This window comes from Cucurbita pepo, chromosome LG10 (assembly GCF_002806865.2).
Source record: "Cucurbita pepo subsp. pepo cultivar mu-cu-16 chromosome LG10, ASM280686v2, whole genome shotgun sequence".
In the NCBI taxonomy this organism is placed as follows: Eukaryota; Viridiplantae; Streptophyta; class Magnoliopsida; order Cucurbitales; family Cucurbitaceae; genus Cucurbita; species Cucurbita pepo.
Window position 1 is genome coordinate 1,156,397 of NC_036647.1, and position 17,248 is coordinate 1,173,644.

The following is a 17,248-nucleotide window of genomic DNA, read 5'->3' on the forward strand; positions in this document are numbered from 1 at the left end:
AACTAGAAACACAAATTACCGTACAATATGACGTCATTCTCTCAATTCATAAAGTGCCACGTGTACTTTGGCGTATTAGTGGCGGCTTAAAGCAGCCGGCTAGTGCACTTTGGCTTATTAAAGCTAACATATATAAAAGGTATTATTTTTAAATATATTAACAAATAAATAAATATATATAATAGCATAATAAAATTAAACATTTTAATTTAAGATGGAGACGACGTGTCGTTCTTCGTCTTCGGTCTTCGGAATGGACGATACGGGAAGCAGGCAGAGAGTCAATCGTCAAACTACGAAGGTTGATTAGCTGTTAATTATTTGATTGATTGATTTCAGAAGATCCAAGACTTCACCATTGGCTATAAATTCTCACTGCGGTCTCACTCCCGAGCTGGAAGCTGCAATTCTTTATAATTCCTGATTCTGTGTATCCGACACTCGAGGGATTCTCCTTTGATTGCTGGAAGTTTTGCAGAACCCTAAAGGACTAGCTACGGAAAGAAGGAAAGCTCAATCCAGAATGCCTCAAGTAAAGATCATAGCGAAGAATTTTATGGACATGGTGGCCTCCTTGCCCGCCATGAAGCTCGATCAACTCTATGAGAATGCCTTCATCTGCGAAGCCATTCTCAGGTCCTTGCTTGCCACTCTAAATGCTTTTATTTTTTGTTTCGGGTCCTATTAATTACTGAAACGACTAAAACCTTGAGTTTGTATGTGATTGTGTTGGCCATCTGACCATGATTTTCATATCCTGGAAACTTGTTAATTATACGATGTCATTGAAGCTGTTTTTTTATTTATTATTTGATTCATATGTTCTAGTTTTGTTATTGATGCTGAATTTCCATATTTTTTCATTAGTTGTTTGTCATTCTTCCTTCTCGTTCATTGAGTTAGAGGACCGTGGGCAAAGTTCTTGGTATTTGCTAGTGAATTTAACTTAGAAGTAGCTAGTTAATCCTAGTTTCTTGAGTTTTTCATTTATAGTGCCAAACATCTTTTGTAATCAGGTCACTTCCACCCCTGGCCAAGAAGTTTGTTTTACAAATGTTATACATTGATGCTCCAGTAACCGCTAAGTCCATGGAGGAGTGGGTGCTCCCAGATGGAGTCTCGAAGTATAAGGTTGCCGTTGATCGATTGATTCAATTGAGAGTATTTATTGAGACTGCGGATAGGTGTTTATTCTCTTCTCGCATTTTCCATAGAATTTGATATTCTATCACAATGCTTTTCAAATGCATCCTTAGTTTATTAGATCCAAGCAAGCTGACATTCAAGCGTTCAAGAGGAAGGCCAAGTTTTTGGAGTTTTCTTTTTCTTTTTCTTTTTATCTTCATCTTTTTCTCTGATGTTTCTTTCCATCAGTTGATAGATTGCCCACCTGTTCATATCATGATATCATCAGAATTGAGAGGTTCATGCAAGGAGAAATTAAATTTTGAACTTGTGGAGCAATATGTAAATGCTTTTGCATTATTTCTGTTTTGATCTCACTGAAATTGTTTATAATTCTGTCAGCAGTTTTGCATGGTTTGTAGTGCTCAACCCAATCCTTTGTTGTAATGTTTTCTGTGAACCCCCATTTTATTGATAGGAAAAGAGAAACAACCTACAAGCTAAATCCAACGTTCCAAGCTAACCTCCAAAAGCTTTTAATACATGGGTATGTTTTCTCTCACTTGGCTCGGTGAATGCATTTCTAAACCAAATATGCAAGGAGGGATACGTGATTTGTCCCATTTCCATTCTACTCAGCACAAACATTATGATGCATGGATCTTTCTTAATATATGCACATTTTCTTTTTTACTTTCTGCCTTGTTTACATTCGCCAAGTTCAAGTAGATGATTACTCATCTTCTATAAAAGGAAGCTGATCCTGGAGTTTAGACACCTTGATTTTAACATTTAAAAGTGATTTACTCTTGGTTTAAAAAATGACAATGAATTTGGGATCTTGCAGTGAAGTTCTAGCCAGAGAACCAATGCCTTCTAATATTACCGTGAGGCTTCCAAATTTGGAAGAACTTGAGGCTTATGCTCTGGATCAGTGGGAGGTTGGACAATTATCAAAATAATTTTAATTATATGTATCTGGTTGCATCCTCTCTAGTTTATTCTGCGGCTAGTATTGATTCCATCCTCTTGGACTCAATGAAAGGCTACCTGTTTTCTCAGTTGCTTACTTTACAAGTTTTGATCGTGGATATTCTTATGATCTGTTATTGTGTTCGTTCAGTGCTTCTTGCTGCAATTGATAAACTCAGGCCAAGCTGATAAGCCCTCAAATATTAGTTCTTCTGTGATGAAAGTTTTCCAGAAAGGCCTTTTAAGTCAGAGGTTAAAATCTTGTTCAATGTACACTCGCTTATATATTGCAATGACTTATTATGCCTGATAATATGACATGTATGGTATCCAGGGATAAAGAAACTCCACGATTAACTGAGAGCGGTTTCCAGTTCTTGGTATGAATCACATGAACCATAGACTTCTTGAAATCCGCATTGATCTATCTCACCAGGGATTCTTGTGATGTATGTAAACTTCAGTTGATGGAAACAAATGCACAACTTTGGTATATCATCAGAGAATATATATCTAATGCCGAGGTTTGTTTGTGTTTTCCATTTTTTATTGTCATGTCCTGTTGCCTTCCTCTGAGGAAAAACTATATATATTCTGTCATTAATTTGGAACACTTTCTATTTGAATCCCAATGATGGACTATTGTTACTCAAAGTAAAAACCAACTATTGTTAATTTTTAGACTGTTTTCTTTTGATTCATTGGTTTGTGTAATTTTATTATTTATTTTCTCTTATTCCTTTTTTGTAAATGCTTTATCAATATGGTGCAGGAGCGAGATGTTGATCCTGCAGATTTGATTTCTTTTCTGCTGGAGCTTAGTTTTCACGTGACAGGAGAGGTATCAATTCTTTGATCATCTTTTAATTCCTTGTTTTCATCTTTATCTTTTATTGTTGTGTTCTTCTTTTTTATCATTATAGAACTCCTCTTTTAAGTCTTTTTGCTTCATATCATTTTAGTGCCGAACTACTTTGGGTTGATTCAGGAGGATTTTTTTTTCTTAACACAGATTGATTATATGTAGTTTGTTATACGGTGCACTAATTCTAATTTACCTTCGGTTGTTTATGTTCAGGTTGAATTTGATTGGAACTTTATCCATATTCTTTTTCATTTATATAATGATTGTCACTCTTACGTGAAGAGTTTGTTTTAGAAAATAAACAAAGGGCTTTAGGGTTTTGTTTTCCTCCAGCGTAAGAGTGAATAACTGTTAATTATGGAGAATAAAGAACAAGTTGAGGAAAGGCGTCAACCCAGTTAAGAACCACTGGGATGAGTTTCTTTCATCAACGCTTGCTGCATCGTGGTCTTAGCAACATAAAATGATCTGGTTTTGAGTTTCCATATTTCCTGTGCATGTGATACACAAGGAGAGAGGGATCATATGGGTTCTCCTTTGAGAAAGTGTGGCGAGTATTAATCCTCCTCATAGCAAGATACAAAATGAAAAATATACTTTTCTTTGGGTTTCCTCACCTCTACTTCAGGTAACCTTTTAAACAAGTTGCATCTCTGTTAGCAGAAATGGTAATCATTTCAAGTCTAGAGTTTGTCCAAATTCCATGTCAATCTGCAGGTTGTCAATTTGGACTGTGGTTTTTGACAGTGCTTAGCAGCCGAGTGAGACAAGTACTCAGTAGCTTCTCTATCATTTAGTGGCCTATTGAAATCAATCTTTTAGTTCTCCCATTCCAGCAGTCAGCTAACTCTTCATTTTTAAAGCTAGGCAACTGAATTCTACAGATAACTACCCTCTGAGGAATATTCAAAGCCTATTACTTTTGTGGTGGCTATTTGTTGGTTCCGTTAACAAGTTTGAAGGAGAAACTACTAATTCTCACCTCACCACAAACTTCCAAGGGCTGCTGCTTCTCATTTTCCTATGGTGAACTAGTAGATGTAAATCAATTGTCTCTATCAATTCCACTTAGACGCATTTTAAGAGGGCTAAATTACTTCCACAATGTAACTCCAAAACCTTCATCATCCCTCTCTCCCGTCTCTTAATCAAGAACAGCTGCACGCTATTCCTCTGAGAACTATAATAAATACTAATAATCCATATAACTAACTTTTATAAAATTAATTCATTATTTACTGTCTAATAACCAACATGTTTCGTCTTTGTTTTGTAGGCTTATGATATTGATACACTGACAGAAGAACAGAGGTATGCTATCAAGGACCTTGCTGATCTGGGACTAGTTAAGCTTCAGCAGGTTTGTGGCTAGCCTCTGCTGCTTTTTAAATTGAACATGACCTTTGCTCAAGTTCTTACTTTATTTTAACTTCACCTTTTTTCTTTTTCTTTTTCTGTTGTGCTTTTCGCTGTTAATTTGTCCAGGGTAGAAAAGACAGTTGGTTCATACCTACTAAATTAGCCACGAATCTTTCAATGAGTTTGGCAGATTCTTCTTCGAGGAAACAGGTTAGTGTTTCTAAATTATATTTAAATTTGATATATTTCTCAGAAGTTTCATTTTATTACAGTTAGTTTTTTTAGTGGTTTGTGTGTTTTGTGTGATAGCTTTTTTTTTTCCATAATTATCTTTTAGTTATACATATAGAGTATCCTCAGGTATATGTCTTATCCTCGTTACCTTTTCTGTAATTATTATTTGACAGAAACTTGTTTTTGGTATTAAATAACTCAGTTGTCTTTTTTTCTTTGGTCCTAGTTCGGAGGCTTTATAATTTTTTTTTTGTTCTTAATTTTCTTCCTGTTCTTTATCCAGGGATTTGTTGTCGTGGAGACAAATTTCAGGATGTATGCTTATTCTTCTTCCAAACTACATTGTGAAATATTACGTCTTTTTTCGAGGTATATGTTATCAATTAATGTTATATTACATAATATAACCAATGTTCGAGTTAGCTTTAACTACTGTGAGTTGACCTATTGGGTCAATAAGGACCCATGTAAATAAGACATAACTTATATATGCCAACTACACTAGATTAGTATCTTACGAGTTACCTTGACAACCAAATGTAATAGGGTCAATTAGTTGTTCCGTGAGAATCGTGAGAATAGTTGAAAATGTACAAACTGGCTCAAACACTAATATTTACATCTTACTTTTTCTTCTTGAATGCTAAATATATTTGAATTCCCCACCCCTGCTAGACCCTCTTGAAATTCACATATGCTTGGAGGAAGGAGGGGCAAGCTGAGGGGTAACTTAGTCATTAGCATGCTTCTTGAGGTTGCAAGCAACTAGTGATAGATTCTGTAAGGTCAGTAGGGCCAATTAATCATTGGAATACTGTTACATAATATGTTAATAATAATTCAATAGTTATAGTGTTATACTTGTGTAAATTAGAAATGCTGCTGCTCTTCTTAACTAAATATAATTCTCTTTCACCTTTGTGTTAAATTTTTACAACAAATTTATTTGATTATTTTAAGGTCCGTTTTTTTAATTGTATTCTTACCAGTAGCACTTGTAATAGTTGATTAAATAGGGATATGATTCAAGTTCAACATTCTACATTTTACGTACTGCGTGGTGAATGCAGTAATTTCCTTTCCTGTTGAATTGAACCACGTAGTGAAGCCATCTAACCACACTTATCAACTTTCTATTTGGTTCAAGAATGGTACATAAAACGAAACTGTTCTTCTGCAGGATTGAGTATCAACTTCCAAATCTTATTGTTGGAGCAATAACGAAAGAAAGCTTGTATAATGCTTTTAAGAATGGGATTACGGCACAGCAGGCAAGTTTTCTGCTCGTTCACCCTGACACGTTACTGCTAGTCTTATGAAGTATGCGTACCATTATATTATATTCAAGTTGCCAATGGATTGCAGTAGACCAGTTCTCCTTTGCGCTTCATTAGTTCACAACATCTTGCGTTCGTAGCACTGTTAATTCTTCCTAGCAGTGGAGATTTCTTCCCGACTCTAATTATTATTCCGTACAAGTGCCAAACCCATGTTATCGGCCAGCCACGAAGGACTTCAATTAGCATTGGCTCCTAATCCACAAGAAACAATCTTTCTATTTTTCTTGTGTGCATCTAAATTCTCTCATAAACTTAATGTAAACTCTGAATATCTTTTTGAGTTCAAAAAAATATTAAAACAAACGACAAATGTATTCATTCAATTACATTAAGGACATTACTACAGTTTTCTATGCTGGTTTTCTAATCTCAAATTGCTTGATATCTGACTATTGTTTTGCAGATAGTTACTTTTCTACAGCAGAATGCACATCCTCGTGTTGCAGAGAGAATACCATCAGTCCCAGAAAATGTCACGGATCAGGTATGGGTTGGTTTATTAAATTCTTTGATGTTTGGCAAGCGGCAAGCCAATGGTTTCTTGCCTACAAATCAACCCTTGCTTGGCATGGAAACCAAAAACGTCTATATATGTTATCGTCTGACAATTTTATCAAATCTTTGTACTGTTCCTGATGTTTTCCGTTGCTCCTTACTCCATGACAGATTAGGCTTTGGGAATCGGATCTTAATAGAGTTGATATAACTCCCGCACATTTTTACGACGAATTCCCTTCCAGGGTATGAATTTTGAATATTGCTTCTTTTAACTTTGAAGCTTACTTGTACATTCACCTGAAAAATCACCTGAGAAAGAATTGCTTTGGTATTCCAGGAAGTTTTCGAGGCTGCTTGCGACTATGCACGGGAATGGAATGGGTTGCTATGGGAGGACTCGAAAACCTTGCGACTGGTAGTGAAGGCAGACATACACACACATATGCGGGAACATCTTCGCCGTCAAAAGTAGATCGTGGATTAGATGATACAATACTGCTACCAATATCTGTTTATAACCATGGCCGCTGGTACTTCAGTTTTTGTTGCTTCAGTGGCATGTGCTAAAGATTTACTTCATTCAATGAGCAAGGTGAAGAACGCAGTGAGAGTTCTATGGGAGAAAAGAACATTGTGCCAATGATAAAGAGTTTCTTACTGTGTACGTTTATTTTTCAAATTGGTTCTTACGGAAGTTTTGTTAGGTTGATTTTCCTTGGTCGATTGACTTATGGTATATAACCGCTGAGATGGTTGCAAGGAACAGATGTCAAATGTTTCTATAACTAATGGAATATATGTGTAATGGTTGGTGTCAACCTAAAGTGCACTAGACAAGTAATTTTTTTTAATTAGCTCTTAAGTATAAGTATATGTTGGATTGGGCTGGGGACCTTTAATGTGTAAGACTAACATGATAACCACTACACCACAGCAACTTGACACATAAACTTAACGAAACTAGGTTAAAAAAGAACTCATTATGTTACTATCCAAGATCGAATTGGGAACCTTTAGTGTATAAGACTAAGGTGATAACCACTACTCCACAACAACCGAACACATAAATCTTGCACTAAACAAGTAAATTAGTTTTAGTTACCTAATTTGTTCTCTAAGTATAAACTTAATGAAATTATGATCAAACTATGGACCATTAGTTACACCATATGCATTAGGCAAGTAAATTTCTTTTAATTAACTAATTTGTTTTCTAAGTATAACCTTAATGAAATTAGGTTAAAAATAACTTATTATGTTGCTGCCTAGGATCAAACTATTAATGAAATTAGGTTAAAAATAACTTATTATGTTGCTGCCTAGGATCAAACTAGGGATCTTTAGCGTGTACGTGATAATCACTACACCACAACAACTTGACACATAAATTGTGCACTAGGCAAGTAAATTTGTTTTAATTACTTAATTTGTGCTCAGTATAAACGTCGATACATAACGGGTCAAAGCAGACAATATCAACTAGCAGTGAACTTTGGCTGTTACAAATGGTATCAAAGGTAGACACATGGGGATGTGCCAACAAGGACGCTGGGTTCTCGAGAGGAGTGGATTATGAGATCCCACATTGGTTAGAGAGATGAACGAAACATTTCTTATTAAAGGTGTGGAAAGTTTTCCCTTAACAGACGCGTTTTAAGAACTGTGAGGCTGACGACGATATATAACAAACCAAAGTGAACAATATCTACTAGCAGTAGATTTGGACGGTTAGAATTTCACCACGATTATTATTTCTAAACATCACCCTACATTTTTTTCCCTCAAATTTCACAAATATTGTCATAAGCTTATGTTTTGTAGGGGTGATTTAAAAAAATAATTGAAATTTAATTCATATAAAATATGTAAAAAAAAAAAAAATATATATATATATATATATATATATATATATATATATATTTTTAAAAGAGTAGACAGTCTTGGGTTCGAGTAAAATGGGCTTATAATCAGGCCTATTTGTTGGGCTGGCCCAATTATGTTATTATTACTACGCGAAGATAATGCCAAAAGGACAGTAAATTGAGAAGTTTAAATTAATAATGTATTTTCATATGTTATTTCGATTAATTTTTTCATTATTAAAATATTTTTGCGTCATCATCAGCAAACCCTGATACTCGCATATATATATAAACACGCAGCCATAAAACCCTAATTCTTCCTTTCGTTTCTCTCCCCTGTTCTTCAAACACACAATCACTCTCCAATGGCCGCTGCCGCTCGCCCCCTGGTTTCGGTTCAGTCCCTCGAAGGGGACATGGCTACCGATGCGGTGCCCACCGTCCCACTTCCGGACGTGATGAAGGCTTCAATTCGGCCGGACATTGTTAGCTTTGTTCATTCCAACATCTCGAAGAACAGCCGCCAGCCCTACGCTGTCAGCAAGCGTGCTGGTCACCAAACCTCCGCGGAGTCGTGGGGTACTGGACGTGCTGTTTCCCGTATTCCCCGTGTTCCTGGTGGAGGTACTCACCGTGCTGGTCAGGGTGCTTTCGGAAACATGTGTCGTGGTGGTCGAATGTTCGCTCCTACTAAGATCTGGCGCCGTTGGCACCGCAAGATCAATGTGAATCAGAAGAGGTATGCTGTTGTTTCAGCTATCGCGGCCTCTGCTGTTCCATCATTGGTTCTTGCTCGTGGCCATCGAATCGAGTCTGTCCCTGAATTGCCCCTTGTTGTAAGCGACTCGGCTGAAGGCGTTGAGAAGACCTCTGCTGCACTCAAGGTTCTTAAACAGGTTGGTGCATTCCCCGATGCTGAGAAGGCCAAAGATAGCCATTCGATCCGTCCAGGTAAGGGTAAGATGAGGAACCGTCGTTATATTTCTCGCAAGGGTCCATTGATTGTTTACGGAACTGAGGGTGCTAAGCTTGTTAAGGCCTTCCGTAATATTCCCGGAGTTGAGATTGCTAACGTTGAGAGGCTTAATTTGTTGAAGCTCGCTCCCGGTGGACACCTTGGAAGGTTTGTGATCTGGACCAAGTCTGCTTTTGAGAAGCTTGATTCTATCTATGGATCTTTTGAGAAGCCTTCAGAGAAGAAAAAGGGTTATGTTCTTCCGAGGTCTAAGATGGTGAATGCAGATTTGTCAAGGATTATTAACTCCGACGAAGTGCAATCTGTAGTGAAGCCGATTAAGAAGGAGGTTAAGAGAGCTCCATTGAAGAAGAACCCATTGAAGAACTTGAACGCCATGCTCAAGCTTAACCCATATGCCAAGACTGCTAGAAGAATGGCTCTTTTGGCTGAGGAGCAACGTGTTAAGGCTAAGAAGGAGAAACTTGACAAGAAGAGAAATTTGACTACAAAGGTACCTCTTTCCTGTTCTTAGTGAAATCTTTTGCATGATGCTCATTAAGTGTTATTTGTATTCATTTGGAAATCAACCAGTGCGTATGTTCATATTAGACATGACTGAAGATATTTCCTGCCCTTGAAATACTAATAATTATTTGTTGCTGTGAGGTTTATTCCATTCTTTGATTGATGGCATAATTGGTTTGATATAATGGCTTAATTTGATTGGTCGTTTACATACATTCTTGTTGAACAAGTGGTTCATAGTTAAGGGTTCTGCTTCTGGTAAGCTTCATGTTTAATTATTTCCAGCCATCGTTTAACTTCGAAATGCATCCATTTTCAGGTTTACTATTGACTCTCTCCTCCTGTTTTTTCTTTATACTGTAATGGTTTGTGTTCATAGGTTTTGCAACAGTATATTCTTCTTTTCAATCTGGCTGTACATATCACTGCAAGTAATAATGATGATTATAGCTGCAGTTATGACATAGAGTGTTAGTAATCTTTCTGGGTTCTGGTTGAGAACTGGGTTCTTTTGGGACTTATTTGTATTATCATCTTGGTGAAGTTCTTATGAGACTTATATATTTCTCGTTTTAAAGTACGATACTCCATGACCACAGTTTGTTTAATATGGTGGCACATATGTTCATATTATCTGCATTTTGTGATTGTATACATCCTAACCACGGTGCTGATTTTCTTTTCCCCTTTTGTACATGAATTTACAGGAGGAGGCTACTACAATCAAAAGTGCAGGAAAGGCTTGGTATCAGACAATGATCTCAGACAGTGATTACACCGAGTTCGAGAACTTCTCGAAATGGCTTGGTGTCTCTCAGTAATTTCGTTTTTCTTTATTCAAAATCTCATAGACCTCATTACTTTGTTAATCTATTTTGTTAAGGAGTTGTTTTTCTGGTTTTGACTGTTTTTGCGTTTATGAAGGGAAGTAATTTGGGAGAACAGCGAGTGAAATAACATAGATAATTTTCTTTGGTCTTTTCCTCTCCCGTTTTTTATCTAGATTCCTAATCTTTGTTTTAGTATCTATTGCTAAAACCGATATTGTATGCACTATGATTTGATAATCTTCTGTTTTTCGATGGTCAATTTCCTGGATGCCCTGTTCTTCATTGGCATATCATTTTCCCTACATGCCTTGATTCATGTTCGCTAGATTTTTAGGTGCAACCATTGTAGGGATGGGCTTTTGAGATATGAACAAAAAGACGACCCTTGTTATTCATTAAATTGGGAATATTCTGGGCTTCATCAATTTATTCATTAAAAATATTTTTGTGCTACACTTAAATTGCTGTTACAAGTGCCTGAAATCACTTCTAGGGGGAGTGTTTTTTTTTTATTATTATTTCATTTGTAGTGTTTATGAATTTATATTAAGGTTGTGAAGTTTACTTCAAACTTCAAGAGAAAAGTGAAGCATACTCGCCTTTGATAATTTATAATGTGTTAAATTTTGGGAGATTTGGCTAAAGTTTGTTCGTAAGGTAATCTTTGATTAGAGTTTTCAACCTATATGAGTTTTTGATTGGATCTCTCTCTCACTTGACAGCCCAATCTTTGACCAGAGTTTGTCAACTTAGTAGATATTGTCTACTTTGATCGATTATTTATCAACGTTAGATTTTTAAATCGTGTATTCGGGAGGACCCAACATTCTTGTTGGCACACTGCCCGTGTCTGGCTTAAGTATCATTGTTCGACTCATGTTTTAAAACGCATGGTCCTACTCCGATAACTACCTCCATCAACCTAAACATAACCTAATACCTAATGGTGAGTCATTTAACCAATATTTAGTTATAGATATACTAATTAGGTTAAATAATTGATATTTATAAGTAATTGATATTTACTACTTAGGTTGACCTTTTGAAATTTATTATAAAAAATATGTGAGTGGAGAAGAATATTCACTCTTATGTGCAATTCAAGACAATTCAAGACAAGTAATTAACATAGTCATGTTGCAAGAGAATGTCAGAGCCATCAAATATCAAATCAAGATTTCAAATCAATAATCAAGATTTCAAATCAATTGTTCTAGTTTGAGAAATAGCATGCACCAGGAGAACGCTCTGAATGAATAAGAAATAGATAGTAGAGGAAATCAATGGTTCTTATTCCATCGAATTGAAGCTAACACCATGTTGATTACACACCAAAGACTGGTACGAACTGAAGGGCAATGCCCCTTAACCAAAGCAGGCCTACGAACAAAGCAACAGTACTTGATCGAGCACGGAAGCGATTTGGTTTCATGCAACAGCTTCACAGAAGGAAGAGGGAAAGGATATGTGTGTGTGTGTGTGTGAAGAAGGGAAGAAATATAAAGGGAGGAAAGAATAAGAAAAGAAGTTGAGAACCGTGGATGAGTGAGTAGAGGGAGAAGGATGAAAAAGGCAGTGCAAAAAACTTATTGTATTCTGCAGAAACGCATCATGAATTCATTTGTAACTTATAAAAAATCAAAACTTACCAGTTTGAGCAACTATACTATACAGTTCCACATAAAATATTTGGTTGCCTATCAATTCAAGCCAAGATTATAGAAGAAAAGAACCCAACCCAACCCAATTTGCATAATACTTTGCTGCACTTCTCTCACCTACTTTTGATTCTTTTTCCATAGAACGCCTATCTTTTTCAGCATGTTGATATTCTTCTTCTTCGGCGAGTCATCATCGAGCTCTTCGGAGTACAACGAGCCATGAGGATAGTTGCTGTCAATAGGACCTGAAATGTCTACAAGCTTTCCATCTTTCCCAGGTGAGAGCATTGCAGCAGCTGCCTCAGCTGCTTTCCTCCATTGCTCTAACTGCACCCTTAGCCTCCTCAATTCCGCCTCCATTTCCGAGTTTTCGTTTACACTCCCAAGTTTGTTCAAAGTCTCTTCGTTTGCTGGCTCTTCCAGATCGGTAGTTTCGCCATTCGCCATCTTCCTTCCTGTTTCCATTTTTTGAATGTCGACCCGGAGCATGTCGTTTTCTTCAATGATTCCTTGCAACTCTGTCTCTTTGTCTAGCAGGCTTGCCTTCAACTCCTCAATATCAGCCTCTAACTTCTTCAGCTGTTCTGTATTATCATCGGATTCCCTTTCACTTTCTTTGCTTCTCTGATTCATGTTTGAAGTTTCCTTTTCCTTGGCAATGCTCAGAAGTTGAGCTTCCTTATCCTCGAGATCCGTCCTCAGTTGCTCAATTTGTGCCTTTGCTCGAACGAGTTCAGCTTCAAATGCAGCCTCTCTAAGACGCGATTCGGATCTTACAGATTCCAATTCTTCATAAGAACTTCTGATCTGTATCGTACTCCGAAGATATTCGTCCTGGTACCTTCTATCAGCAGCATCTAAAGCCAGTTTCAATTGACCCATTTCAGATCTAACACAATTAAGCTCAGTTTTAAGCTGATTGATGTATTCAGTTTCTTCCTCATCCTTCTCACTGTTCTTATTTTCAGACTGATCTTCCAAATGTTTCTTGTCAATCTCAGCCAAATCGACCTGGTATTTGCTAACAAGGGCCTCCAATGATGCAACTTTTTCTTTGGATTGCTCCAACTCCAAGGATACGGAGCTGAACGCTTTCATCGCATTGGTTCCCTCGGATCGAAGCGTTTCAATGGTTTCGTTTGCTGTTTCTAGTTCCATCTGTGTTTTCTTCTGATCTTCAAGACTCTGAGCTTCAGAATCTTCATATTCACAAAGCTTGGATTTGAGTTCCTCCACCAGTGAGAGTGTTTCTTTGAGTTCTATTCTGAGGCTATGAATCTCAGCTTGTGCAGATTCGGCGTGTCTACTATGGTTCACCTCCATACCAGCTATCCTTTCCAGCTGAAGCTTAAGCTTCTGATTTTCATTCATGGCAGCACCCAAAGCAGCTGAATCCATTAAATGCTGTTTTTGGAGGGCCTCAAGTTCAGACTGCCATGCTCTATCTCGATCCTGTGAAATTTTACGTAGCTCTTGAATCCGTTCATCTTCAGAAGCAGAAAGCTCTAGCAACTGCTGTCTGGACTCCTCAAGCTCCAACGACATGGCTTCAAGCTGCTGCCTACCCTCTTCAGCTTCCTCTTTTGCTCTCCTCCTCCCTAATTCAGCTGAGTTCAGTTGATCCTTTGCCTTTTTCAGTTCATCTTGAAGTTGAGCAATCTGTGATTCCATTGTAGAAACTCGATTTGGGCGTTTTTTCTGGAGTTCAAAGATATACAAACAATGAAAATCATGTCAAATTGCCTCATGTTTTCACTAAGTTCTATTCTACAAAACATGGTTGGGGAGAAATACCTCAAGTACTGAGCTCTGAACTGATTTTGTAACAACAGGTCTAGGACTTCTTTCCTTCGTCATTTTACTCGGAGGGAGCGGAGAACCCGAAGCCGAAACAGAATCCGAACCAGACGCTTTAAGTTGTCGAGTGGGTCGAGGTTTTCTCAGCGGAGCTTCTAAATTTCTGCACTCACAACAGAAGAAGAACAATGAACACCGCAGCCATGGATGACCCGTGGAGTATATTCAAGATCATAGAAGGAAAACGAAAACGATTCCAATATGAGTTTGAAGATGATCTGAACAGGAAGTTAAAAGAAGAACAAGAACATGAAAAACTGAGAATCTTACTTAGGCTTTGAGGTCTGCATATTTTGCAGTTCCTGCTGAAGAATAAAAGCAGGTTGAATGAACAGTTGGTATTCCCCTTCAAACCTCTCTGACCCACAACAACTGCTTCAGTTCAAAGAATCAAAGGATTGTTTCATTAAAAATCAAACATAAAACAAGTAAAATACTATAAAGAATCAACAGAAACAATGTCCCTTCAAAGAAACTCCTCAGAAACCACCTCCACTTCTACCAAACAAAGCCACTTTGGTAAGGAAAAATATACGTAAACCAAAAGAAAAGGTATATGGTGATGCTTTCTCTCAAATCTCTTTTCTTCACCTTTTTCACTTCGTTGCTTTAACAGTGCTCTCCCTCTCCCTGAGCTAACCTGTTTGTTTGTTTATTTGAGAAACAGTGAACAATATCATGGAACATTTGTACTGAAACATAGTAGATCAGATATTGTTGTCATGGGACAGCAGCTAACAATCGTATGAACAAACAAAATAACAGAAACCAAAAACCCAGATGAGGAATCACAAGCAGAATTTGCCACACACAAACAAATCAAAGAACAAGAACTTTCAACTCAAACGATCAGGAATTTTCAAGACAGAAAAGTAGCATAAAAACCAAGCATTCTTAACAACTTCCTTACCCAAATTGCTTGGAGAAACAACCTGGTATGCAATGATTCTCTTTCTCTCTATCTCATTGTAGCAAGTAGTATATAACTTTACAGTGTTGGCGATGGCGTTAAAGCCCGTGAGGGAAATCACTGCCCACTGTCAAATCTTACAAGCAGAAATGTCAGCTACAAAATTGCATATTGGGTTTTCAACTACCACCAAAACGGGGTATGGTGGAAGAAGATTTCGCGGAAATGAGCCATGCCCACCAGGTGTTTGAAGTTTGTCCTCAGAGAAAAAGTTTTGTTTTATGTGCCGCAACGCAGGAAGTCACAGACGAAGCTAGAAAAGTAACGTGATGCGGTAGGATCACTTACTCTGCACTTGTTTTTCCGCTTCCCCCACCTCTGTTTTTGACTTGGAAGGTAGAACTCAGCCATCAGATTCCAACAACTTTGGCTTTACTTCAGCGATTGATATGGAGAAACTGTGTGAGAGCTTTGATTATGGGTCACCGCTCAATTTTTTTTCAAAGCAATTGCCTTTGCCTTGACTAACATGTGGGTATCCATGTGATGAAAAGGACCCGTGATTGGTTGGATCTCAGGGATAACCTTCTCCATGAACAGAACAGGAGGACCACCTTCACAGCTCCTCTCTATACATGGAAACGCCTAATTACCCTTTATGCTGCCCCCCTATGAACACACAACATATCATTTTTCTTTCACCATTCTTATCCAACACTTCATCCCATGTGAAAACAGCGCCTCTCTGAAATGAAATCTGATCTTATTCATCATTCAACCACTTGGGTTTCGGATGATTGAGATTCTTCAAACAACTCTGTTACCCTTTTTCTTGTGTCATAGTCGTAGGCAATTGTGATAGCCATCGTAAAAACAAAAATAGAGAGTAAAAACATTCAAAAATCCCATTTTTCTCTTTAAAAGTAAAAAATATTCTTGGACAAGAAATTCATTCAAATTTCATATGAAAACCCATTTGTCTACCACAATCAAAAAGTCAATTGAACCTTAAAGTTTGGATTTTTTTTCTTAAAAGAATAAAAAAAGATTACCCATTTGTCTTGCTTTTGCAAAGTTGTATTAAGTAACGCAAATTTGTAGCATAGAATTCTTAGTATTGGATTCAATGGATGGATAGCTTATGAATGGGTGGATAATAATAAATGATATCACCCAAGATTCAAAATTTAGGCATCGCTTGGCTTTGCTTGGAAGGGAGGCAATAGAGTAAAGAAATAATGGAGTAGACTTAGAAAAGGGTAAGCTTGCATTGATGGCCCTATCTTGGAACATCAAACCAAAACCAAAGCAAACCAACTTGGCTATTAGTTGGGGACAAGTCACTTTGTAATTAAACCGAGGACTGGACATGCCATTGGCCCTTATTTATTGTGAATTTGATTCGAAAGTAGGATTGATTTTTTCATTTAAGAATTTCTAATTAGATTGTTCTTACGAGTGGTGTAGAGAGATTTATTGCGTGTAATGAACTTGATTTTATATTAATTTGTTTCATGGTTCTTCCTCTCTCGACAAGGACTTTATAGCTTGCTCTCGAGTGTAAATTTGTCTCTAGGGTTGGAGCATTTATTCTCAAGTATACTTAGCTCGTTGATTTTGTAGTTAGATCGACTCTTGACTTCATGCCATGTCTTAAAGTTTTCTAATCTTCAAGGCGCCTTTGATCTTCGAGTCTTTTGAGTACTCAAACTTTATAGAAGTCTTTTGAGGCACTCAAATGTCGTCCGGTTTCCTATTTTTCCTCCCTTCCAAAATGAAGAAGAGCTCATCTATAGAGCCTTCCATGAAGAGTGTGAGCATGAGGTTAATCGACTTTGGACCTGACCTATTGGACTTGAGCTTTATTAGTCTTGGACTTCGAGCCAATTTTCTATTAAACCTCATTTGCAAACGAACCACATAATACATAATACAGGATGTACCGTTACTTTAATTTTCTTCATTTGTGAGGAATGGGATGGAGGTGGTTCTTAGTACAAACACATGATAAAGTGAACAAACTGAAAAGGCAACTCATTTGGAGCACAAAATCAGACTGGATCTCTCTGTCAAAATCATTTAAGGGCAATGCTTATCCACTTGTCTCCTCTCATTAAATTTAGAACCTTCTGGGACCCTCCCAGGGGGGGTCACACAAGGATTGATTTATCAGATTTCACTAAACTCGCCTGGACTTTGCAACAAATAACCAATCTTCCTCCAAAATTAGGTAGGTTTGTTTAGTTTACAAG

The 17,248-nt window shown here is 37.3% G+C and overlaps 3 protein-coding genes across 6 annotated transcripts; 2 read left to right on the top strand and 1 right to left on the bottom strand.

Annotated features, from left to right (window-relative positions):
• Positions 1–227: 227 nt before the first annotated feature.
• Positions 228–7,211, top strand: LOC111803566 (RNA polymerase II transcription factor B subunit 2). Its single transcript, XM_023688037.1, has 15 exons — positions 228–636; positions 1,017–1,184; positions 1,604–1,672; positions 1,973–2,066; positions 2,249–2,349; positions 2,432–2,477; positions 2,562–2,621; positions 2,870–2,938; positions 4,239–4,322; positions 4,448–4,531; positions 4,839–4,924; positions 5,736–5,826; positions 6,299–6,379; positions 6,562–6,636; positions 6,731–7,211. Exons 1-15 carry the CDS (start codon positions 524–526, stop codon positions 6,863–6,865), a joined length of 1,356 nt encoding a protein of 451 aa, XP_023543805.1. The 5' UTR covers positions 228–523; the 3' UTR covers positions 6,866–7,211.
• A 1,352-nt stretch (positions 7,212–8,563) lies between these two features.
• LOC111803948 (60S ribosomal protein L4) lies at positions 8,564–10,827 on the top strand. The gene is made up of 2 exons (XM_023688570.1): positions 8,564–9,724; positions 10,446–10,827. The coding sequence occupies exons 1-2, from the start codon at positions 8,621–8,623 to the stop codon at positions 10,557–10,559; spliced, it is 1,218 nt and encodes a 405-aa protein (XP_023544338.1). The 5' UTR covers positions 8,564–8,620; the 3' UTR covers positions 10,560–10,827.
• A 1,312-nt stretch (positions 10,828–12,139) lies between these two features.
• LOC111803937 (interactor of constitutive active ROPs 2, chloroplastic-like) lies at positions 12,140–15,679 on the bottom strand. Of its 4 annotated transcripts, XM_023688558.1 has the most exons (5): positions 14,997–15,679; positions 14,678–14,726; positions 14,357–14,458; positions 14,024–14,189; positions 12,140–13,927 (listed from the first exon to the last, which is right to left on the bottom strand). In XM_023688558.1, exons 3-5 carry the CDS (start codon positions 14,374–14,376, stop codon positions 12,347–12,349), a joined length of 1,767 nt encoding a protein of 588 aa, XP_023544326.1. In that variant the 5' UTR covers positions 14,377–14,458; positions 14,678–14,726; positions 14,997–15,679; the 3' UTR covers positions 12,140–12,346. The 4 variants fall into 4 exon arrangements, with proteins under 4 accessions (XP_023544326.1, XP_023544328.1, XP_023544325.1 ...); XM_023688560.1 differs by lacking the exon at positions 14,678–14,726 and having other exon boundaries at positions 14,357–14,461; XM_023688557.1 differs by having other exon boundaries at positions 14,678–15,679.
• Between the last annotated feature and the right edge of the window lie 1,569 nt (positions 15,680–17,248).

What these genes read in the sequence shown, in the direction of transcription:
- LOC111803566 (XM_023688037.1), top strand. Translation starts at nt 524, where the DNA reads ATGCCTCAAGTAAAGATCATAGCGAAGAATTTTATGGACATGGTGGCC. An exon ending in TTTATTGAGACTGCGGATAG is followed by an intron (nt 1,185 to 1,603) that starts GTGTTTATTCTC and finishes TTTTATTGATAG; the next exon opens with GAAAAGAGAAACAACCTACA. An exon ending in GTTTTCACGTGACAGGAGAG is followed by an intron (nt 2,939 to 4,238) that starts GTATCAATTCTT and finishes TTTGTTTTGTAG; the next exon opens with GCTTATGATATTGATACACT.
- LOC111803948 (XM_023688570.1), top strand. Translation starts at nt 8,621, where the DNA reads ATGGCCGCTGCCGCTCGCCCCCTGGTTTCGGTTCAGTCCCTCGAAGGG. An exon ending in AGAGAAATTTGACTACAAAG is followed by an intron (nt 9,725 to 10,445) that starts GTACCTCTTTCC and finishes ATGAATTTACAG; the next exon opens with GAGGAGGCTACTACAATCAA.
- LOC111803937 (XM_023688560.1), bottom strand. Translation starts at nt 14,376, where the DNA reads ATGCAGACCTCAAAGCCTAA. An exon ending in ATGCAGACCTCAAAGCCTAA is followed by an intron (nt 14,190 to 14,356) that starts GTAAGATTCTCA and finishes TTGTGAGTGCAG; the next exon opens with AAATTTAGAAGCTCCGCTGA. An exon ending in TTCAGAGCTCAGTACTTGAG is followed by an intron (nt 13,928 to 14,023) that starts GTATTTCTCCCC and finishes TTTGAACTCCAG; the next exon opens with AAAAAACGCCCAAATCGAGT.